We start from the raw sequence: 26,405 nt of genomic DNA on the forward strand, positions 1-26,405 counted from the left end.
CACATAGGTACACACACAAAAGATGTCTGTGGTGTGGCTTATTCGAATGTTTGAGACCTGCTAGTACCCGTGGCTTATAAAAGGGTTGGGAGTTTCTACTACTCGCTAATACTACACGTACCTGAGGTATATTTCTTAAATCCATTGGATTGGATTATTAGTTTTACGTCAATACAGTAAAATATAGATTAAATTCACCATTTTTAATATTCACATGGTCACTTTAAGCAATAATAACAATTCGGTTGAGAATGAAATCGGTAAAAGGAAAAATATTATGAACAATCTTAGAATGTTAATGAATAAATCTCTACCGATACGATTGTCGGCGATGGCATCTGCGTTCAGAAACGGTAGTTGTTTTATTTTATTTTATTGCGCTACTGGTATAAAGTATATTTTTGTAATGATTTAAATTAAATGCGAATATTTAAAAAGCGATCATAACTTGAAGTTTATTTTTATTTTTCTAAATTGTAAATTCAGAATAAATGGTTTCCTTCTAAATCGACAATATCCCCAAAACCAATAGGCCCTTTATTATTAGTAAATTTAAGTTAGGAGATAGATAATTAACATAGTTGGTAGGTAAGTGGTACCTTCTAGAAAAATATAAGTACCTAACCTCCTTTTATATAATAATAAGTATAATTTTATTATAAATAGTTTTTAGTATAAACTCATAATATACGAAGTAGGTACGTTTAAAAATAGGAAGAACACTGAAGGTGAACTTAGTTAGTATAACCACTGTACTTTCGTATCAAATAAGAGGGTAGCCCGAGTAGCCCCAGGTTCGGATCGGTGGAATCAGCCGGCCCGGCCTATACGTTATCGGTAAGTAATTAATTATTCAATTTAATTGATTAATAATTGAAAAATGCTAGCACATTATACTTGATTATTTTAAAACTCTACTCTGAAGATTGCGTAGCGTGTGTGTAGTCCAGCCTTAAACGCGCAATGCACAAAACATGTCGACATTCTCGCGTCTGCGCTCACCCGTACGTTTCAGTGACTATTTCATAACTGCGAATACTTTGACGGCACTTTTTATTGCATTTTCAGGACTCGCTAAAAAATAATATGCAAGTGGAAATGTAGGCACATTAAATTGAAATTGCAATCAAACGTGACAGGGGAAAATATTTAAACTTCTTTTTAAAATATATATAGTTAGAACATAAATTATTAAAAAATATAAAGCTCATGTCAAAAATATATTGATAAATAAGGCATATTACTCAATACAAGATTGTATTAATAACGAAAAAGCATAGACGTGGTATTTGCCGGTTCTAGGCTGGCGGGTTAATTTATATATATCCTATATAAATTTAATTGTACTTTATTGACATACTCTATTATTAAAATGGTGGGAAAGAGTGACTACCGAGTTTCTAGCCGGAATTTAATTGAATACTGTAACATGATGATTGCATGAGGTGCTTTTACTTGAATAAAGAATATTTTGATTTTGAACAGTTCTTTTACTATAAACGCAGCAAATTTTTATATAAATCTTAATTATACGTGATATGAAATAACCAATTGTGATTTTGAAAATTCCTCATTCGGAACAAGACTCAAGAACTATGATTGTTTTTAAATAAGGTATGTATACTTATTCAGAGACTGACAGAGAATTGTATGGAATGATGATGAATCGTAGGAAATATGTAATTTATTTCAAGATACTAAAAATAAAACCTCCTTTGCTCCTTCGTAAATAAAGTCCATCTTTAAAGCGAATTAAAACATACAATAATACAATCACAAATTAAACTTTCCCGAGCACCAAGAAAATTAAATATTTCAAAAGCAAAAAAATGTACGATCCAAAACGCATTCCTTATTCAACGGCGTCCGAAAACAAGAGACGGTACAAGACATCGCACTCAAGTCTGAAATATTTCCCAATAGCACTCGTATTTACCCAACATCTGTACCGCTATAGCCTCCGCCTGTATTTGTTTTTTCCATTACAAAAGAACGAAACGCCCTGAACGAACTATACACATAATATTTCAATATCTGCACTGGGCCAGCCCTGAAGCGAGAAGTGATTTCCCGACGCTGCGATTGGTCGAATTTCTCCGCCACCGCTCCATGAGACTTACAAGTCCTACAAAAGAAAGAGATAGATGCGACTGAACTCCACTCGTTGACCGTTTGTTAAAAAGAGACGAACGTAAGTGTACTTGCTGAATATTGCAGGAAGGCGAAAGCGTCGTATCAATAATACGGGCACGAATGAAATAATAGATTATTCGTTTGTTCAAATCGGCCGTAAACAAAATGTTAACATCCATTACTGATGCGAGTTTGAATATCGTTTCGAACGTTTACGGGGTAGTTGCGTGTCGGAGTGAGACGGATGTATTTTTCTATGTTCGTATTTCGATCGCTATCTCGACAACAATGTGAGCACTATCTGTTTTTGTACCAGTCGACGGCGAGTTTCCACATTAAACGATCATTTTAAGGGCGTACCAATCAAACTGCAAATTTATACAAATTGATACTAAACGGGTTATATTAATTTTATAACAAAAATTAAGTGTGTAAATAAGTTGAGCGGTGTCGTAATTAAAACTAATTGGGTATAATATAACGCTAATTATTTTGTATTAAGCCGCGTTTTCACTGATATTTTGTCCTTTTGTGCTCGCGAGTGTGATCTGATATTTTTTATCTTGTGCTTTAAAAAAAAAAGTTAAAATGTCCTTTGGTCCTTCGAAGCCGGATAGAGAACAGTAAAGCTAAAAACTAGTGATATTTTATTGTGTTTTTGACGTGAACTGTGAACTGTGCCGGGAGTCTTGAGTTTGGTGAAGAAGTGTTAAGAAGATGTCGGAATAGGGGGTGGCCAAGGTTGGCCTTTTGAGGCCATGCTTAATAATCTCACGGCGACAGCCTTAGGAGGTAAGTCACTAACATAATATTACAGAAACAATACTTTAATGGATACTATTTTTAATTAACATTTAGAGCTTGTCTATCAATCCAACTTTAAACTGTCAATGCGCTGTTTTTTTGGTTCTCAAATTATGTAGATATCATTTCGATATCTACATCATTTGAGCTCTTGCTGCAAGATCAAGACCTAGACCGAGACTGGTTAAGTGTCGTCATGTCCTTGCATTTGGGCAACACTGTATGAAATAGGTAGAACAAGCAAGCACTTTAAACATTTTAAAATTTGCAAAAAATTTAGATTAATTTTATTTCGGTAGTTTCTTTTTGTTTTATCTGTGTATCCATAGAATCAGTCACTTCAGGCCTTTGAGTTATGAATGTTTTTCTAAGTGTAGTGGTACAGTTTTAGTATAGTAATTTAAATTAACTCATTAGCTACGTTTATTTCGCCAGCGTGTAGCGCTCTTAGTAGAGACGAGAGAATCATATCAATCTTACTGGACAGTACTTAATTTGCTTATATATTTTACCTAAGCTCCCGAGCTTCTTGCTGACCTGTACCTATACGTATAATTACAACATCGATTAAATGTTTTAGATAGTTCACCTACCAATTCTATAAAAGTTACAAATCTCAAACTAAAAAAAATACACGTGCTTTGTTTCTTATTTTGTAAATAATTGGTTTTATCTTCAGTGGCAAAAATTATAATTACTTATTCATAAATAAGGGTAGGTTAGGGTATTCTTTGAAATTATGTAAATCGAACAGTCTTTTAAATGTTTCCCTGTTGGGCTAAAAAAGGTCACGCTGCTCCTTTGCGAAACACATATTAAATAATACTATTCCAAGTCCAGTGACCAGTTACGCACCAGGTGTTCTACTCGCTGGTCTCTCTCGGTTCTTCAACCATCCTTTGATTTTAAGCAATATAAGTCCTATGTGTTTACGGGAGCTTATATTACATAGCTAGACTTGCTTAAACTAACTTAGACTAGTAGTAGTCAATTACAAAATGTATGTCTGTTCGAACTGATCTTTGAAAACCTTAATAGATTTGTTTAGGCTTATACCTATGAACGTATCGAGTTGCAGTAAGTATTCTATTGCGGATACTAATATTATAAATGCGAAAATAACTCTGGCCGTTACGCTTTCAGGGCCTAACTACTGAATCGAATTTGATGAAATTTGGTATGCTTGAACCCCAAGAAAGGTCGTTTTTGAACGTGAACAATACTGTGTCTCGGAAAGAACGTAAATCCGTTGGGTCTGTGCCTGAACTGATTATGATATCTGCTACTAACTGAAATCTACTGCGAACTAGTAAGGAGAAGTTAACTAACAATGTGCACATTCATTTAAAATAATCTCTTGCAAAGAATATAATACACTATATTCTGTATAATAAGCTGCTTCCGGCAGTTTAACTTACGTTAATCGTTGCTGCTACGTAGCGTGATGTTACAAAGTCAATAAGCTATCACAAGAGATAATTATCTAATGAAAAAGATTTAAACAGTTCGGACTCGGAGATGCTGAGAATAGTGTCAATGAATAAACTCTAGCATTATGTATTACTATAGATAAATTGAAAAACAATTATGAACCTACTTGGTGGTAGGGATTCGTGCAAGTCCGTCTGAGTAGGTACCACCCACACATCTAATATTCTCCCGCGAAGCAGCAGCACTTGGTATTGTTGTGTTCAGGTTTGAAGGGTGAGTGAGCCAGTGTAGCTACAGGTAAGGGAAATAGCATCTTGGTTCCCAAGGTTGATGGCGATTGGCGATGTAAGGAATGGTTAATGTTTCCTACAGCGCCATTGACTATGGGCGGTGGTGACCATTTATCATCAGGTAGCCCTTTTGCTCGTTCGCCTATATATGATATAGGTTATATTATAAAAAAAACCTAAATGTGTTTGTGGATTACGGATAGATAGCAATTACAATTATGTTTATAAGTCACCACCAGGCAATTGAAGAAATCGTATCAATGTAATCGGTTTAGATTTTAGCTGAAAATGATTTGTTGGTGAAGAATTTTATGTATTTGTCATTGTATCCGAAAGTTATCATTTAGCTTAGTAATACTTTAATTGAAACTAAACTGCTCAAAATCCTTTTTATACGTTTGATTGACTAAAATGTAACCATGTTCGCGATTTTTTTGCTTGTTATAGGAGATAAATACATTATAAACTGTTCCTGTGAGTTAGATGAGTGACGGCTGACAACGACATCCCTATAATGTTTTTTATTTCTTGGTTGTCACGTTATGCACGAATATTCTTATAAAAATAGATATAAATTTGTGTTTTATTTGTACGGTACTGTGAAATTATAAAACCTGTAGATTGTCGCGTTCGATAGGATGCCGGATATTTGAAACTTTAGTTCTATAAAAAAATAACAACATTTAATGTGTTGCATTAAGCCACGTAAATATTCCACCTGTTGCTAAATGATCACCATGGTCACTACCCACAGATGACACTATATCATATAACACTGCTCGGCTCCCTTACTCATCAAAATATATAATACATAAGAACTCTTTTCTGGTTGTTGTTCATCAAATTTTGAACGAATCAGTACAGTTGAAAATTGCGAGTACGTTTATCTTTTGGATTGAAATTTAATGTAAAGAATTAAATACCAGGAGAGTGATCGAATCAATATCAATTTCTTTATATAACTTCATAAGTTATTCTAAAGTTTAAAGATACATTTAATAAACTAAATTTCTTTCAGTACGCAATCGTTTTATTTTCATCGTAGACCTTAGAAATCGCATCCGTGCCATTACATATGTATATTTGACGAAGGTATTGGAGTGAAACTCATTTTTTACGGTTTAAGCGTTTTTCTCAATTGTTCATCAATGGAACAATAGACAATGAAAATAGTTAGTCGTTGAGAACCATTAGTATGATCGGTGAATAACAAGTTCAGCTAGAAATGACCAGCTGAGCGATAAATGCGCCAGCCCTCCTGGCGTCACCTGGCGATGCCTCCACTAGGTATCAAATGGGTTAATACATCTATTATAATTTACTTCACTGCTCCCAGCAACATTTAACTTAAGTGGTAAAAAAGAGCCAAATATTTGCCGCCTGCTCGCTTCAGTATTATCCGCCGCGGCTTCTGTTGTCACCACGGTTCCCCGATGGCCTAATGTCAAAGCGTGAGACGTCACAAAGGGCCGCCAGTTCTTGTTCCCTAGAAATCTGTATCAATTAGTTAACCTTCTTAAATCATTACGACTCTTTCAGTAGTACTCAATAAGTAATAATAATACATTAATAAAATATGAAACTGATATTTAAGCAACAAGTCTTTCTCTGAACGGCTTTATATTTAATTGCGTTTAACGTTGCCATTAATTGATAAAAATCTTATTTTAAAAAAAAGGCAAATTAAATATTTAACACATCAGTATACAGTAGATAAGACCTTATAGTAAGTGTTTGTTGATTTTTATATAGTATTTATAAATGTAGTTGTAAATAGAATTACTATTAAAGTGTTGACGATCGGTGCTTTATCATGAATCAATCGTAAAATAATTCGACTTTATAGTATCCTGGGCTGACTGTATTTTACGGGGAAAAAATCGATGCGGACGGAGTCAGGGGAAACAGGTGGCGAAAATGGGCATTTTGGATAAAAGCATTATTAAAAAAAATAGCCCAATAAGAGGTTATTGGCGTAGGTTTTTCAGTTTCTTAGTCTTATACTAGATCGCGAATCATCATTTGTTGACAAAGTAGTTCACAATGCGGTGTGGTATATGCTAAACGCCCACCGAGTATTTCTGATCGGGCTAATTTATTTATTTTACAGCATTTGTAAAGACGGTAAAAGCGCTTTGTGACCAATTTAAAAAGACCACTTATCGAAGGTCGTGACATAAATTTCATGATACTAAATACGTCGACGTAACCGCTCGCTCTTTGAAAGTATCATGTGATTAGGACGATGATGGTTATAATGATATCAAGCTCCTAGACTATTCAATGGGGCCGCCTTCTTCCTTGTGTGTGATACGCACAACCCTGGGTTGTGGGTTTTCACACTCATTATCCGATAGGACGGACATCAGATACGACCGGTGACAGTTCAGGCGCAGGTCCAACGGATTTCTTTGCTTTCGGAGGAACGGGAGAGTAACACTTACATTATCTTAAACTAGTAGACTAGGCTAGACTAGGCTATTACTAGAACCCTAAGAGTGAAAATCCAAGAATTATTCAATTCAATCTAATGATGACTGACGCTGTTTAACCTACCGACTGAGTAAAGTAAACAAATTAAAAGCGTACCTAAGTTATAATGTAAAGCGTTGCTATATAAAAACCATAAAATATTTGACTCTCGTATAAAGACAATGGCGCAGTGAAGCCGCAGTTCTGTTTTACGGGATTCAATTCCATTAAAGTCAGTTTACGATCCCGGTGTAATCCCGTAAGCCACAGGCGATACAACGTCGTTTCGTCCTATAGAGATACTTGTACGCTATGGGATGTTCGTGAAATTATAATGTTGTGTTATAATAAAATGTCTTACTGCCTATGATTACTTAAATACAAAAATATGTTTCGTGTTCTTATAACCTATAGCTTCATAATACTCAAGGTTTTGTCTTAAATTTATTTTTGGATGCAGGCGAGCAATTTGGCTTCCAGGTGAAAAGTGCTCGTAATCACCCTTAGAAACAATATAAATCACTTCTTCTACACCGTAAATACTTTGACAACCATCGGATCCGAATCACGATATTCTCTGTGACTATGATTCCACTGGCTTACTCACTATTCAAAATGCCACCATACTGTAACATACAAAATTTTCTATTTGATGGTGGAATAATTAGTGATTAGCACGAGTAAGTGTCACCACGATTTAGTGCAGCAGTTGCCCGACCTCTCTTAAGACTAACAGTTGGCATCATATGAATACACGATTACTAGCTACGTATTAGCTAAGTTTGCTCGGTCGTCAAGCCTGATAGCCGGACGGACCGGCTAGCTTGGCCGGACATTTGGGTAAAAAGGCCGGGCACCCTAAATTATTGCAGATTTTGTGTCCCAGTAGGTATTAAAAGATACGATATTATTTTTAACGTAAAAGCAAGCTTTTCTGATTATTACCATGAATCTTGTTAATTTCTATAGAAATATAAATAAAATCGAATGTATCTCGTTTGCGAAATAAATAAATAAAATGTAAAAAGCCTAATAAAAGCCGGACAAGCCAGACATCGTTTATTTTGGCCGGACACGCAATCAAAAACACTAACTATGTCCGGCTTTATCCGGACGCCTGGCAACCCTATACGTAGCCATACAACATTGTTTTAAATGAAACGATTTCTGTTAAAACTGACAACTGATCACTGTTTTCTGAGTTCACGTAGCGCGAAGTTAGTAGTCATTGATCTATATTTATACATATCTACCCCAGTAGAGTCCATTAAAAGAGCAACTAAAACAAACGCCGCGGTTTTAGATCACTTTTTATATTGTAAAAAATACGATATGATAATTTAATGTATATAAATGCAAATCAGGTAGAGATTAAAATCAAAGTTAAAATACAAGAAGTATGACTAACAGTGCTCCCTGTTTCCTCCAGCAGGTCATAAAGAGCAGTGCTCTGAGAGCAAGCTCGATCTAAAGCCGAGCGTGGAGCGCCATCATGCGCCGGGCGCGCGACTCCTCGCGCATTCCATCAGAGCCGACCACTTGCAAGGTATTGATTTTTATTTAGACCAGCTTTAAGCTAACGAATGACCCGTTTAATGGTTAAATTGCCTGAACTTAAGTGAATCTTTTAAGATGTTGAACATATTTAATTTCGTCAAAGACCAACTCGGTTTAGGAAAGGTTTCTGTCCCGTATGCTTGTAAAATTATATAACGTAGTTACAGGCACAAGGGACATAAAATCTCAGATCGTTTGCCTGCTGGGCATTGTTGGTGAAGAAGTGGTTTACCTCTTGCCGTCTACTTCTAGTATTAAGGGGCGCTAGTAACTATCCCTCGAGACGTTCCTCCTATCACACAGGCCTCCTTGCTGAATCTATTTATGCTCGTCTGCCTTTCTAAAATGAATTTCAAAATAAAATTCTATTAGCTTTTACATTCTAACAAACAAAATATTTTTGATTTGTTAAAATATTGTACAGTGTAGCCGAATGGAATATTTGTTGATCTGAGATGATGCTTTAAATTCCAATTATGAAATTGTATTCGTTATTATATTTTTAATATATATTTTTTAATTTACATCACAAACAATTTTCCGTCTATTTATCGATTTAAACGTGCTCGGCTCTTCTGCCGATTTAAAGTTATTGTTATATACATACCTTATGTTTTGCCATAAAATAAGTTCTATCAAACACAAATATATTTTATTTACAAAATTGTTATAAACAAATCAATTCAATCATTGTAGTCTGGGATAGTCATGAAATAAATAATTATATTTATTTTAAACAATGAGTTACAGAATATTCGAAGCCGCTTACGCCTGAAAATGAATTTAAAAATGATTCCGGATTACTTTAGAGCTCTATTAAATCGGTTCGAGCTGAATATTGGCAGTTTGTTAACATTTCGAAGCCTACAACGCAGTCTACCATTCCAGGCGGCATTCACCAGCAGCACAGCTCGCACATGTCCACGGTGCCGGTCAGCATGTCTTCCTCCGCGTCCGACAGCGACAAACCAGCCAAGCAGAAGAGGCACAGAACCAGGTAATGAGGAATTATGTTGCACGCACGTTTGTAAACAATAGCAAGGCCAGTGCGAAAGAAGCACCTTGTAGTTAGTTAGTAGTAGTTATGAGTAGCTACCCATTGCTCAGATAGTTGTAGACTTCTGACTTGGCCATTATGTTTCTACATAATTATTGACCTTGGAACTGGAGTTGTTGTGCGAATATAATTACGCTGACTGTCGACTGACTCACCCTTCATACTACATCACAGCAGTACGAGAAGTGGTAGACTAAACGCGGCTCTGAATTTCAACATCATGCCAAATAGTCTAAACTAAGTTCCGCTACCGCTAGTATTTATTGCACGTACACTAAAAATTCCCTAATAGTATTAATACATTATATGCAATATAGCTTAAAAATGATATCCTGTAGATAAATTATATGTAGTTTAGTTTAGAGTATTTCTTTATTATAATTGTTTGAAGTTACATATTAATTAGTAATATTTCTTAAACAGGTTCACTCCGGCACAATTGAATGAACTGGAGCGATGTTTCACGAAGACACACTACCCGGACATATTTATGAGAGAGGAGATTGCGATGCGAATCGGACTCACGGAGAGCAGAGTGCAGGTTAGTAACACAATGAAAGATAATGAATCAATTGGGTCACATTTGTAGTTTCATAAGTATTTGACGTTGTCTGTGGAAAAGAGATTTACCCGTGTTTTCTAATTATTTGAGAAGTTTGTTTAATAATTATTCTGTAAAGTTGGGCTTGGTATAATAATTCAAATTATTTATTTAAATACTTAACATGGTGAGTCAAATTTATATAAAAAAAATATTTTTATACTTCATAAAGACACAGTCCAACCATTGATCTTATTCTTAAAATAACATATCAAACTGTTGTTTCTGACATCCGCCAAAGGCCATACAAAAAGTGTATATATAAAAACTAAAACAGCGGTCCCAATGGTTCACCTTGCGTGACTCCCACTTCGCACGCTCCGCTCAAAACTTGCACTCTATTGATACATTTCACGAGGCCTTATACCTGGACCAACCTTCGTGTTACGTATCCAGAAACATAAATATACTTTACGTTTTTATGTGCGTTTCATTGTTAAAGGTCGATGAAGGCGAAAGCTTAAGGCGAATTGGCATCTACCGATAATACGTTAATTATTTTAATTGTCTTTTAATTCGTATGTATAGATTAAAAATATTGCATGTTTGCTAAATTAAACAATATGTTAGTGCCGGTAACTATATATAATTACCTACGGTAAATATTTAGCTTGTAATGATATTAACGACATTATCAATGTAAATCGGACGCGAAGAGGTAAATAACGTTAACAGCTTGTGCCCACAACACGGTGAACGTTTTAATGATCGTAAATTGTCAAATTCTATGACGCGTTCAGTAATCTGCTAATGGTAGCTTTGTAGAAGCATTTAGTTTCAAGATAAACTATGCTTTGCCTTAGGAATTAGTCTTAATTTGTGTCGTACGTTCACTAATATTTGTATTTCGTTAGCGTGCGATACACACGGTGCCATTTTACATCTAACTTCACTGCTTGAACTCAGTTTAGTTGCCGGCGCTTAAACTTATTCTATTAATTGTTTGTTCTCCCTTCGTACTGATACATGATTGTCGTAATAATTCAATTTCTTAAATACGTCGGTACAATTTTGCGCATACTAAATCCTTGGTTATATTTTGAAGCTGTAATTGTGATGCAGTTACCGTGTTCGATGATCTATTGACACATGATCCTCAAGTTGTTAAAAGTCACGTGCTACAAGTCTTTCAGTGATCCTTTCCAGCAATATGTCACGTTATAAGGTGATTTGTAATCCGTGAAAGTTACCAATACTCCGTTAAAACGCGTTAACTATCGACGGCTGTTTACTGATTACCGTAATATTGATTCTTTACGCTACTGTGTTGTCATCAAACGCTCTCGGTAAATAATAATTAACTGAAGGAACATTGTCTTCCCAGGCGTATCGATATGTTCTCACAGATATTCCTTCATTCAGTTTTGTTGGCTATTTCATTCATATGAGGACTTTTAATTTGCTTGAAATTTTTATAACAGTGCGGTAACCATCTTATATTTTATTAACTTTTATTACATATTAATTCAATCGTGCATATTTATAATGTAGTCTTCTTTATTTAACATATCTGTACTTACTAAATCTGCCTTTAATGTGTAGTGGATGAAATTATTCACTGTTTTCAAAGTGTCAATTGTTGTCAAAGTCACAAGTCTTAGTTCTTAGTATAAATATTATTCGACATTTTTTAATATCTATAACTGGTTACCTTTTAAAGCAGCGTGATGTAGTGTGAAAACGTCGTTTCTTTGTATATTCAGAATTCTTAGAAATCCGTGCATTAGTCGTTTTTAAACTTTTCCCATGTTTAGACGATATTTGCTGAGGCCGGCGGCGTATTTAGTTAATGCGGAGCAAATAATCTGGAAGTGAACCGAGATGTTTGCAAATACGCCTCGGACCTACAAAACGACGAAATGCAAATAGAACAAAGTGACAGACGACTTGCTGATGAAGTTCTGTGTATGACCGACATTATTGTGAATTAATTCTGTCGGCAAAATATTTCATTGACTATAGGAACTAGTTTTACTTAAATATTAATTGGGTCAATTATTATTAAAAGGAAAGCAATTGATGCTTACAAATTTTGTAAATTTTGGATCCTGGGTTAATCTCGTTCGCATTCTCAACTAGCTCTAAATTGGTTGTAGAAAAAAAATTGTAACATATTTTCTTGCAAACAGAAATGGTTATTTTTAATTAAATAATATTTTACTTCCACATATATGAATAATTAATACAAATTGTTTTTATTTTAGTGAAATAGTGTAATATTTGTAAAGTTTTCCGTTAGTTATATTTTTAACACAAGTTACTCCGCGCGGTGAAACCGCTTCAAACGTCGCTGCTCTGCCCCTCAGGGTCGTATATCGTCGCTATTTGTCAAATCACACCGATAGTTCCCGTGACAAGCGAGTTCGAACAAACACACTCTTCAACATTACAATAGTAATATTAATAAAGATATAATAATACAATTTGGTACATACTCAGTTAACTTTATTACTCATAGGGATTTTATACTGAGATAGAATGATGTTTAACGTTACGCATAAGGCAATCCCTTCATCAAACAATTGTCAGGTACGAGTAAGAAGTAACCTTCGCCGCGCCACACACCGAGCAACGTGAAGATACAATAAATATACGCATTCAAAAACCCATTCACACTATAGGAAATAATTAAAACCCGTGAAACAGTAGCCATTGTCTATTACCCCATGTTTTCAAATCTCGCCACACAAGTGCACGATCAGACTTGACTTTTAGCGCTCGTCGCCCATCACGCACGGCATCATTTGGTGCGATGACAAACTATATTGTTATTCTTTTTCGTGCTATTTTCAATTAACTCAATGCCAATGGTCAAGTGGTTAGAAAAACAATAAATATATTTATAATAACCCTTTTGAGGGAGAACAGATTTTAATGAGTGTGATATAGCACTACATGAAGCTATGTATCGAGTGAACAGAGGCCCTTACATCAGCGACTACTTCGCGCCAAACTGTGAGATTCTTGTAGTTTTTATTATTTATTTTTATAGTGCGAGCTTTTGTAGCTACTTTTTTAAGGTCTGAGGTGTAATGTGGACTGATGTTTGCTGAGCTGGGTTGCCTTTCATATTTTTTCTGTCTAACATTTATACTGACCTTCCAACAATAGGACATATTCAAAATAATGTACTTCTGAAACTTTTGCTCCAGATATTGTCATACAACTAAAATGTTACCTGTGACCTACATTATTTATAAATGCTAATACGGTTTTTAGTTGCGGTGTAACAGGAACACTCATCGTCAGGTGACCCGTTTGCCAGTCTGCCTACTTTAAATTAAAATGAAAAAGAACTTAAAATAACAATCATATAATAAATCACTTTTTATTATTAGTAAGACGTACCCGATGAAACAATATTATCGAAAAAGATTTTGTTTTGTAAGTGTACGATGCATTTCGAATAAAAGGGATGTTTTTTTTTATCACCATCTGCCGATGTTTTAGCGGAGCCATAAAAATATTATTCGGAGCGATCCGTGGTTTATTGTCTATAGATGCGGCGTGAGATAGACTTATTTGCATTGCACTGCATTAACACTGGGACTCTATACAAGCTCGGTGAAATGGTAGCATTAAAGAAACAATTCGTTTACGAATCATCTACGAGTGATTCGAACTTATTCGTATAAAAACGCATTACAAACGAAGCGAATCCAAATATGGTTAGTTTTCAGCTTTTAGTGCCAAATACGAATACACAGTCAGCCAAAATGCATTAACTCTAAATGCTTTAATTAAAAAAGTGCGAGTAAGAGCCATTTTCAATAAATGCTTTAATTTTATTTTTTATATTTATCCTCACTCAAAATATAAAGTAGAAATCTCACCATACGAATAATATTGAAATTATTTGTAGCCCGAAGTGCATTATACATCTCATTACACATTCAGTGTCTGCGGGTAGCGCGGGCGCGGTCGCGGACGCATCAAATAAAAATAAATAAAAAATGTCGTCCCTACCCCAGCCCTGATTCGCACTTTGTTTACTAAATCCTTTCATTATTAAAAAGATATACGACTATAGTGTTGTCGCCTCGCGTTCATCGACATCGATAGAAATACACTCATTTATAATTCTGACGGTCGCGCAGGCAGCGGCGCTGTCTGAGTTACATGGAAAATGTTTTTCTATTATTAATTATTACGCGGTTCAGTCTTTTTTTTAATTGCTTCAGTGTTAATTATAAATTTATTTAATGAATCGGTGTCATGTTGATAACGATAGGTTAAATGCGTTTGTTTATTTTGTAGTTTCGTTTTAAATTATTTTTTTTATGAAAAAGCTAGGAGGACGATCGTAAGTGGTCATCACCACCTATAGACATTGGTACCGTAAGATTTTTAAATCATTCCTTACATCTCCAAAGCGCCACCACCCTTGGGAACTTATTGGGAAGTTATTATGTCTCTTGTGCCTGTAGTCACATTGGCTCACCTTCAAAACGAAACAACAGGACAAAATGTTGCTGCTTGGCGGTATAAAATATGATGTGTGCGGTACCTATCCAAACAGGATTATACGAAGTCCTACCAACAAGAAATGAAGTGGTTATTCATTTATATATCCCAAAAAATATATACCTTGTTGGTGTAGTGGATTTTGAAGTTCTGTGTTTAAATTTCGAAAGCATAAAGCCGTTAGTTTTGTGTTTGAACTATTTCCTGTCATGTTGGATTGTCTCATCGGACTCTGCGAGGGACGGAATAGTACTATAATATCAGCTCACTTGGCTCTCCCTTGAGAATTGCTATCGTGACCGATACCGGTCTGGAGGACACCACCATCCCTGTAAAAAAATCGTAAAATATTCTTTGATCTACATTATAATATCTTATAATCAGAGTAATATAATGTTCCAATGTGTCCGTTCCTAAATATACAACACCGACATACAACCCCACGGCATTAAGGAGCATTAGCGCTCCCGCGGCGCCACATTAAGATTTATTAGCGCAATAACTTACGTTCAGCGGTCAAAGCTACGTTATGTTTGCTTATAATTTCTGCCTAGAATTGCGATGCACTGAAAAAATATGCGGTTGTATTCTGCAAATAGTCAAATTAAATCCCAATCATCATGCTATATAAAGTATATAAATATTACAATATTTACAAAAAATGCAGCGTCCAATTAGTTTTGTTAAGTTATAAATTAAATCAGCGATGACTTTGACGGCGGTAATCGTACAGTCAATAAAAATTGTACTTAATACATTGAATGCACCCCTTGATAGTAAAATAAAAACCATAGATGAGTTCAAAAAGCTGATAGCATGTGTCGTGAAACGAAGTGAAATCATCGCCACCTGGACGCCGCCGCCGCGCCCGCGTATCGATTGGCAGGTGTCGACGTATCGATAACCAGGAACGGGAGTGTGTACATTACTAATCACTATTGTATTGTTATAACTTTACGTTAAATTTTATTTCTTAATGAACCGTCTGTGGCACACGTAGGATTTAGATTTTAGTAGTCTTTATACGTATGTACGTAAAATAGATAAGTTGCTGCTAAGTTTCTGGTCGGTTCTTCTCGGTAGAATCTGAATAATCTGGTGGTACATTGAATATAGTAGTAAATTACAATTTTAGACAAATATGGCAACATCATATACAAGTGCATAAAGATGAAAAACTCATCGTGAACCTTTGTGGGTTCAAACTTCAAAGCCGGGGAAGCACCACTGATTTTTGTAAAGTAACTGCCTGTGAATGTTCCACGACTCGTCTTAGGACTCCTCTCCATTTGACGTGAATGTTTGGAGCTTATCTCACGCTGCATAAATGTGGATTGATGGAAACAAACGTGTCAATTTAATTGAAATTAGACACATGCTGGTTTCCTCGCGATGTTTTCCTTCACCGCCGAGAACGAGAATAAATACACCTAAATTAAGCACATGAAAATTACATTGCATCGGTGATTTAGTGACAGACCACTCGCCTGCCACTAAATTTACATGACGTTAATTCTCTAATGTATGTACAGCCCGCACCAAGTAACTGGACTCAAGATGGCGTTGACTGCGCATGTATAAGCCACTCCGCTGGAACACTCGGCACCGCGTTGCTATAGTAACGCGCGATGATACCTACATACGGCTGCTGGGAAGGATCTAGTTATTTGGCGCGCATCATTACACTCATACCAAATATATGAACGTAGTTTTTTCTGTTTGTTATCATATCACGACTAAACCATTGAACCTATCGTATCGTATCATGGATAAAGTCATAAGCATATAAATTATGGAAATCTCACTCATCATTTATTCTACCGCCAAACAGCAGTACTCAGTATTATTGTGTTCCGATTTGAAGGGTGAGTGAGCCAGTGTAACTACAGGCACAGGAGACATAACCTCTTAGTTCCCAAGGTTGGTGGGGCATTGGCGATGTAAGGAATGGTTAATATTTATTACAGCGCCATTGTCTATGGGCGGTAGTGACCACTCACCATCAGGTGGCCCATTTGCTCGTAGAATATCTGATGAGTGGGTGGTACCTACCCAGACATGCTTGCACGAAGGCCCATCACCAAGTAAACTACTTACATATATCCACATTAACTTTACCAATACCAAAAAATATTCAAAATCTCGATCAGTGATGTCTCGTTGCCAAATGCTTGCCAAAGTTTTAATTTAGCTTTACTCTTCTTGCCGTTGGAATAGATTATAAAAATAATTAATAAACAAATAAATAAACATAACAAGTTAATGGAGTATTCCATTTACAAAACAAATACGAATAATTCGAATCAAATAGGTACTGAGGGCAAGTTATCGCCCATACAGAAGGCAATGTTAATAAAAAACAGATTTTCTTTTACGGAATGTGCCATAAACAGTTTTCTCAATAAGCCCAGACCACAGAGCTGAATGTGGTAGAGTTGACAATCATATATAAACAAATAAAAACCTTTTTAATCCAGGCTTTTATTCAATAGCTGTAGTGAAACAAATAAAATGTGGTTTTAATAGCAAAAGGCTTTTCAAGTGTGTGTGATGAACCTTAAATAGTATTGTTGCATTGCTGTTCCGCTTTGAAAAGGCACTAAATGTAAAAGTGAGTAACAGAGCGGGAGCCTCCTCGCCACTTATCTTAAATATTATATAGATCATAATGAGAATATAATTGTAATTAAAGAAAGAGCCGAGATGGCCCAGTGGTTAGAACGCGTGTATCTTAACCGATGATTGCGGGTTCAAACACAGACAAACACCGCTGAATTTTTATGTGCTTATTTTGTGTTTATAATTTATCTCGTGCTCGGCGGTGAAGGAAAACATCGTGAGGAAACCTGCATGTGTTTAATTTCAACGAAATTCTGCCCATGTGTATTACACCAACCCACATTGGAGCAGCGTGGTGGAATATCCTCCAAACCTTCTCCTCAAAGGGAGTGGAGGCCTTAGCCCAGCAGTCGGAAATTTACAGGCTCTGATTGTAATGGTAATTATATTGACACGTCAATTGTATATATTTCTGTGTTACTTTTAAATACTGAGACCAAACCTTAATTTTATTAATATTCATAAAAAATAATATAATCTAACAACATTATTATGAAACAGGTTTTATACGATTTGTGAATAAATATCGCTTCTATACTGCTGCAGCTCTGTGGGCAAGACTTACCAAATATTCAACCCCCAGGCTTAGTCTTGATTTAGCATTATACTCAGCAATTTGCAATAAAGTCGTATTGCGGATCAAAGTTAATTTTGTGCCGAGCGGAGGGTCAGTTCGATTCCCAGGTGGCGGCGAGGTGACCATTAGTTTTCTTCGTTCAATTTGTGGTGATTTTGCCGGATGATGGGATAATTTGTTAGTGTTCGTTTTGATTTATTGTTTTAGTTTATATTTGATATCCATAATAACTGCTTAACTTGTGTATGATAAGACACCTTACAAATGAAGCGACTGCTTCCAGAGCATCTCATGTAACATTAGTTAGTTAGTTACAAAAAATATTGGCAACAAAATATGATCCCACTAAAATTCTTGTGCCGGATTTCTTCTAAGGGTAGAAGTGTTACCCCGTCCGTAATATTTGAAAAAAAAACTTTACGTTGTCTAATACAAAACAGGCGAATTTTCCCACGTTACATATTGGGACAGTTGCGATAGCCTTGACACTTTCAAGTAAAAATATAATATTACTTATTTAAAACTAATTAGTAATCACAAAAATATCTAATTCAACTGAGGTACTTTCACCGCTTTTCAGCTCATAGGTTATTTTTTATAACTATGTTGGTTAGCCAGCAGGCTAATGGATTACTACCTCCAATGAATAGAGATATATCATTTCGAATTTTACCTATCAATAGGAAACCCTTAATAGTATGTTTAATATAGTCTTTAGATATTTGGGTACAACTAATTAATATTGTACCCAAATATGAAAATATGGTCGCATTATATGTACCTTTTATAAAGTCAATGCGCGGGTCACTTTCTCAAATTACAAGTTCGTGTTCTGCGGTGAGCTGCAAGTTGTTTTCTCCGAATAGCTCTACTAGAGTCAGCTCCAGAGGCCCATTGTTATCGCTTTGTAAGAATAATTATTTATTTCAAATAATGGCAACGAGTAATTATAACCCTGGGAACTGGATGTTATGTCAATGTGCCTGTAATTATAATCACTCAGACTTCAAACTGGAACCCAGCAATAAATTGTAATGTTGATTTATCAGTAGAGTTATTTATGTGTGGATGGGACCCAACCGACGGGCTTTTCCAAAACTGAATGATATAGTCAATGTGTGCACACGTTGTGGCTGACTCTAACTGTTTGCTATTTGAGCTAATTAATATTTTGAAACGCGTTTCACCAACTTTCTCATGAACTCTCGTATATTTATGGGACCGGCTGCAATACCCGCGCGCCACCACAAACAAACAACGTATGAAATCTAATTGAGCGTCTAATCCGGTAATAACAATCTGCTCCCTGCACCGGCGTGATGTTACAGATTTAAAAGTCAATATTCGGTCGGTGAGGGGACCGAATAATTAGAGGGCCCCGGGCCCCCTGGCCTCCCGGGGCGAAGGGTGACTAGTTGTGTCTATTCTTTGTGAATGATAATGAATAAATTGTTTCATTATTAACAGCGATTTAAAAGAAATTACAATTTCGTATTAGGTTTGTTAAAAATAGACGAAAATGGTTCGGCAAAGAATACTCGCGTTTTACATAATGTTTAGAACAATATATAAATGACTTACTTAAACAATTAACACAATATTAATAATAAAATTCATAATAAATTATATATATATTTAATTGATAGTTTAAAATTAAAATACAACTTGATTTGTTTTATGTATACCAATTATATTAGTACAGAGCGTCGCGTCGCCTTCGACCGCTGAAAATAAAAAAAATATGGCGTGGCGTCTTAGTCGTATTCCACCATAATAACTTATCTCGGTGTGCTAATTTATGAAGTTGACGATAGGAGGGGAACGGCGCCTCCTTGTTCTCCACATTTTGGAAAATCCTTGTTTTTCAAATTTAATATTTGACTGCCCCGTGCAGGACAGTTTCTCAGGAGCCTCAAAATTGCCTTTTACATATATGTATGTACTACTAAAATACGACACACTTTGTCGAGTCTGTATGTATATATAGTTCACAAATATATATACATACAATAAAATCACAAGTTTCATGACCAACGGATCGTTTTAACTAGAGTTATGGGAAATGGAATTTCGAATAAGTCCTAAGTTTCAAAGTAAGTCGCGAGCGCGGCCCGTCTGTATTTCCCTAGTTATCCGCTCCACTGTAGCTTTTAGCGTGACACGACGAAGTACTGGTTCCAAGCGCATTGCAGAGCAGATGCATCATCGCTCGTCTCTCGGGAGTGTTAAGTATTTTTGCTTGTAAACGTCACAGCGGGAAAACGCTTCGTGGTGGTGTTTTAATGGATGCTCGCTAAGTAAATAATATTCATTTAATAGAAAAGATAAGAGCCGAGATGGCCCAGTGGTTAGAACGCGTGCATCTTAACCGATGATATCGGGTTCTAACCCAGGCAGGCACCACTGAATTTTCATGTGCTTAATTTGTGTTTATAATTCATCTCGTGCTCGGCGGTGAAGGAAAACATCGCGAGGAAACCTGCATGTGTCTAATTTCAACGAAATTCTGCCACATGTGTATTCCACCAACCCGTTTTGGAGCAGCGTGGTGGAATATGCTCCATACCTTCTCAAAAAGGGAGAGGAGGCCTTAGCCCAGCAGTGGGAAATATACAGGCTATTTATGTTATTTTATGTTATGTAATAGAAAAGATACCGCATCCGACTGTGCCGTTTTGTTTTCTTTATATCTTTACTTTGCTCCAACTTAGTAGTATTATCGGTATTGGGCTTTTTATTTTAGTTCCTCTTTATTCCTTTATTAATATAATTTACTTTCCGAACAAGTGGTAGCTTTACATTTAAATCAACGGTTGCACATATCGATTTTCTCAAAATTTTGTTTAATTTTATGAGTCTTCTTGAGTAAAGAATGGTTTGGTTTGATTTAATACGATTCATATAAATTGGTACTATTTGTTTCGACACGTGTGTACACACGTAGTACTTACGTACCTATTAGGAGGTGCAAGTTGGGAAATGAATTAGTCATTAACGCAATTTATTTATTTTGATACAAATCAAATCAGAACACTTTTATTCAAATAGATTTACATGAGTATTTTAAAAAATCACCGGTTCGAAATAAGATATAAAATCTCATATTTAATTTACGTTTACAAATTAAAACAAAGCTTATTAAATGAAATGAATACTTGTCTATGTAACGTTTTGTTACAATTCAACTCTCACGATATAATTTTTAGTCTTTATTAAAATATTCCTTTGTAAACAACACAAACATTATTTCCTTGTATAAGTCTCGTCGTTCTCCGAAACAAAGGAAGGCTTTCATTGCATTCAATTTGACGACAACTCTGATCCCGGACAGCGAAGTTACAGAGACGAGGAAATTATATCTCGGCTTAAGATCTCGTCTGAGTTTTAATATAATTGTTAAGGGTTATGAAAGGAACGGAACGCTTAAGCAATTATTTCTCTTATATTTGATACGGACTGTAGCTGCGTGTAATTGAACGTGAAAGAGCTCACGTTAATTGAAATATTTTTAATTAAATGAAAGTTATAGGTTTTCCGTTACATGTATATTATGTTTTTTAAATATAAAACAGAAGAGTCATGGTGTAGAGAATATTATATATTGATCTTAATTAAACACTGTAGGTTGAAGTCCTGGCTCGCACAATGCAGACCACATTGAAGCTGCGTGGAGAGATTTTGCCTGGCTGAACTACTCTTATATAATCTTAATATTTGATGTAACTGTAAACACAAAATATAGATAAAACTATCTACCATTATACAACAATATAATAACAATCATATTATACGCTATGACATGGTAGGTAAGTATACAATATGTATATATATAGGTAAGGTCTTATTCTGTCCTACCTATACAACATTGCTTCAGAGTGTTGTCGCTCACCGGCATATAGTGGGGTAAGTGGTCACCACCGCCCTATTGGCACTGTAAGAAATACTCATTAACAATCAATTACATCAATGTGAGAACTAAGGTGATAAATACCCTAGTTTGCTAACTCACTCTTCAAACCGGAACACAACGATACTGAGAACTGTTAGAATTAGTGATGATTCGATGGTACCTACACAGACCGACTGGCTCAAAGCTCTACCACCAAGTGTGTATACGATAATGTGCAGTTAATATTACAATCAAGTACTTAATTTTGAATAAAATCGTCGTCGGATTTACACTAATATTACTACTACTACTACTAAAGTAATATTAATTGTTATGTACCAACTCGCACTCGTACATACGCGCTCACATAAGTTCCGCGTAGAGGTTAGGTATGTTATTCGCATACTGCTGATAATAATGAACGTCGTGTGCGCTCATTTGTACGAATGAAGCAATTTAACGGCGTAGGGCGGGGCCGCGGCGCGTTCCGATTCTACTATCGATAAATCGATGCAAATATTTCATTACAAACATTTTGAATTCCATAATTAAATATTATTTTTAATTATACTATTTTTTACTGTACAATTAATAGTATTTATATAACTTTAGTAAATTCCGATTTCAGTTTTACTTTTTTCCATCTAATATTTAAAGCATTACTGTAGGTATTTGAAGTAATTTTAAAATAAGAAAGAAAAAAAACAAAAATGTCCATTAATTAATAAAGTAATTGTATATGTATTTAATGTATAGTAATTAAAAGCGCGTTGTCAGGATGAATGTAGGTATATGAAAAGCAATAATGCGCGTGGAAGGTCTTTATCGGAGCGGAAACGCCGGTGGGAGGGCGTGTGTCTAAGGGTTGCGTTTGTGAAGTCGATCACGTTTTTGTGTTTTAAATAACTTCATGTTTGTTTTTGAATCATAATTATTTTAATTAGTTTAACAATAACGAAATAAATATGTATTTTTTTGTAATGTAATTTTGATGTTCATAAACTTTTATTTTATAAATATGCATCGATATGGTCGTCGTTTTATGTTCCGTTCGGTTTATGAGCTACTAATTTTGTATTACACAAACATTTCTCTCCCATATATATGTATATATTGCAGGGCTGTGGTATGATACTGAACGTTTATTGAGATATTTTAAAGCTGACAAACAGTTTGCTGACTCTATACAATTCATTATAAAGCGTAAGACTCTCGTAATTGCCTATTATAATAATCATTGCTACACTGTGTAGTTCCCAAAGCCACTCACAGTTCAGAGTACACAACCAACGTTTATACTTTTAATTTGAGTATAGTCAATCTTGGTTTATATAAATGACTTAAAAGTAAATTTAACTTACACTCTATATTAAAACAAAGGTAAATAGTAATTGTCGTATTGAATAGAAATATAAAATTTAATATATAATTCATTTTCGATATCAATAAATATAATTGATTACATCACTAAACCCTGCGGGGCGTGTACGCTTGCGCGTCTATGTATCGAGCGATTCGCTCAGTTCCGACAGGACGGCTATGTACCGCTTATGTACTAGGAATCATTGGTATATAGCGATTGTATACCGTGTATTGCTCGCGGCTCTGAAAGTGGAATAGTTCTTCCCGTAGAAACTATTTCATTGACGGGGACAAAGGGAGGTCCTGAATTACGTAGATTGAAAATTTAATCGATATTATATATCACGTATGGTCGTATAAAACTATCAATAAATATTTTAATTTGAAACATAGAATGTAAATTATTATTTTTCATTAGGAATGATGTAATAATAATTTATTTATTTGCTACGAATCTACATTCAAACATCGTGGACTGAAATCTAGGCGAGCACAAATGGGCCTTAACTTAGTACCTACATCATAATATACCATCCAAGCGAAAATTAAAATTAAATAAAATTGTTTAATATAGTTTTTATGTTATTGAAAACATTAATTAGGTTGTAACTATCTAAGAGTTTACAAAATTATGTGCGAAATATAAAAGTATATTATAAATATTTCCACAAACGCATTAATTGTATCTATTTGTATGTTACTTCTTGCCATTATATGCTTTGTGTGTTCCGGTTTAAAGTGTAAGTGAGAACAACTGGCATACCGGACCGTAACACTTCCAGAGAGAAGGAAAAAAAATTAAGGAAGCTGAGATGGCCCAAAGGCTAGAACACGTTGACCTTTCGGCAGAAGACGCGTACGATACGGGTTCGGACCCGGGTTCATATCACTGATAGTTTAAGCCTTCATTTAATAACAATATATATCCACACAAAAATCACCTTTAAAAACAATTACATGGTTGAACTATGACAAAGTCTTAATGTATAATAACGTAGATATGGTCAACAGACGAAACACAGAACTGAGATTGTATGTATCACACTTGAACATTTACGCTTTAATCCTTTTTAAATTTAAATTATACTTGCTTCTTACCGATTCATACATAACCTAGAGCATCTCGTTAACTAAACACCATTACGGCTTGTGAGATTAGTTGCCCTTAACGGTTACTGCGAGCGCTCCTCGCGGTGGCGTTTGTTCTATAAACGGACTCTATAACTGGAACTTTCAATTGGAACGAGTAATTCATGAGATATACACAGTTCCTGCTTTATAATATAAGCTAACTGCACCCTACGGTTTCACCTATATTACTTGCCCATATTCTTTAAGGTAAAAACAAATGAAAGACTAATTCCAAAACTCAAATGCACCAACTAAATGAATTTATAAATTTTAATTTGGATTTCTTAACCAAAGAGGCGATATTTCAGGCTAATTTCATATGTAATGTAATCTCCATGAGAATATATATATATTCTCATGGAGATGATTTTTATTACATCCAGTTTTTTGTAAATAGCCACTTAACAATGCTGCAGCATATCAATTAACTTCTATACCGTTCAACCGACCGCCACGATAATTGGCTTCCATAGGCAGGTTAGCCTGATTCTTTTATTTTTACATTTGGATTAATGGATCACCATTAATCCAAAAGAAGTAGGCTGTACTCCAAGACAATGATATGTCATTGTCTTGCAGTACAGCCTACTTTTATTCTGAATCGCAAACAGTGTTTATGTTTCTTTTTAATTAACAAGTATCTCCACGGCGTCATGTTTTTTTTATAGACAGTATCACTATGCTTTTTTTTAATTGAACTCGAAATCTTGTAACGTTTTGCTTCAAGCCTGACTCATTTTACTCATTTTGAGTATCTACATTTTGATGTGTTATATCTGTTCACGTTGTATTTCTATATTATATCCCCATATATATATTTTTATATATAATAGTAGTAGTAATGCCTCATTTTAAATAATTACTAATATTCCTAATTAACTTAAAGCTTGGAGTGTGGACGATACTAGCCAAGGAGTCAGGATCGAAACTGTGACATTTTACATCGCTAGGTGGCCCGTAAGCTATTGCGCGTCAATAATTCTTCGATTACGAAGTTTGTTTACGTAACTTAATATACTAAAATTATTTTTAATTTTATGAAATCATATTCAATAGATTCTTTGCCTGTCTTACGGTACGCGATCGTTTCGTACTTAAAAAGATGTGTAAAATGCGAATTTTATTTTGTAGCGATAAAAAAAAAATATTCATGAGATATTCATTCATGAATAATAAACTTCTTTTTTAAAGTGAATTCTGTAAGAAGAACCTTTTAAGTCGACCGCAGGTCTATAAAATTCTATAAAACATTTTTCGTATATATTTTTATAGTTTTACATTTTCATTCGTTTGTTACTCGCAATGTGTATCACAAACACACGTAGAGGTGGTAGCGAGGTGGCAACAGTTAGCTACCGTGAGCTGGCTGTTTGTTCTACTCGTTTGCGTCATACGTGTCGCGGGGGCACACGCCATAAGCGGCAGCGGGAAGCGGTTAAACACAGCCTAACTATCTTACCCGTAATAGTATTATTACAAAGAAGACGATATTTAATAATGTAACACTATAAACATATATATGTACATATATATATATATATATATATATATATATATATATAAATTTATTTTCCTTCGTTTGAGTCATTCTTTCAAGTTGAAACAGCACAACAATTGTTTGACATTTGCTTGAAAGGAAAGTCAAGGCACGAAAGGAAAACTTGGTAAAAGCATATCGGTTACTTATTTGTTAACAAAAAAATTAAAGAAGCTATGAAAAGCAAGATGGGCAATAAACATTTGTAAATAAAATATTTAGTTTTAATACATGCTAAAATAAATATGATGTCGAAAGTAGTCTAAGAATAATTCAAAAGTGTCTCTATATTAGTATAAGTTTCGAATTATCTTTGAAACACTCATAGCGATGATTTTAATGAATCGTTAGTCGCAACTCAAAACCGACCGGTTCTGATGTGCAATACCGATACGTTACATCGGGAAAGTTAGCGCAGCTCTGACTGGGCACGCTACCTGCTCGCTACCTCCTGTAGCTCGTGGCACGGGCCGACAGCACG

The 26,405-nt window shown here is 35.1% G+C and overlaps 2 protein-coding genes across 3 annotated transcripts in view; both read left to right on the top strand.

Annotated features, from left to right (window-relative positions):
- The window catches only part of LOC113403710 (uncharacterized), a 134,864-nt gene that overhangs the window by 69,737 nt on the left and 38,722 nt on the right, over positions 1–26,405 (top strand). The gene's annotated exons all lie outside the window — the stretch shown is intronic.
- Positions 2,462–26,405, top strand: part of LOC113403711 (homeobox protein orthopedia-like) — a 32,225-nt gene continuing 8,281 nt past the window's right edge. The window contains exons 1-4 of one of the 2 annotated variants that reach the window (XM_064218660.1): positions 2,462–2,925; positions 8,560–8,676; positions 9,576–9,684; positions 10,168–10,285. In XM_064218660.1, coding sequence (XP_064074730.1) covers positions 2,892–2,925; positions 8,560–8,676; positions 9,576–9,684; positions 10,168–10,285 — 378 coding nt within the window. In that variant the 5' untranslated portion in view covers positions 2,462–2,891. The remainder of the gene's footprint in view (positions 2,926–8,559; positions 8,677–9,575; positions 9,685–10,167; positions 10,286–26,405) is intronic. The other variant, XM_064218661.1, reaches the window with a different exon arrangement.

The sequence above is a fragment of the Vanessa tameamea genome, chromosome 23 (genome assembly GCF_037043105.1).
Source record: "Vanessa tameamea isolate UH-Manoa-2023 chromosome 23, ilVanTame1 primary haplotype, whole genome shotgun sequence".
Classification (NCBI taxonomy): domain Eukaryota; kingdom Metazoa; phylum Arthropoda; class Insecta; order Lepidoptera; family Nymphalidae; genus Vanessa; species Vanessa tameamea.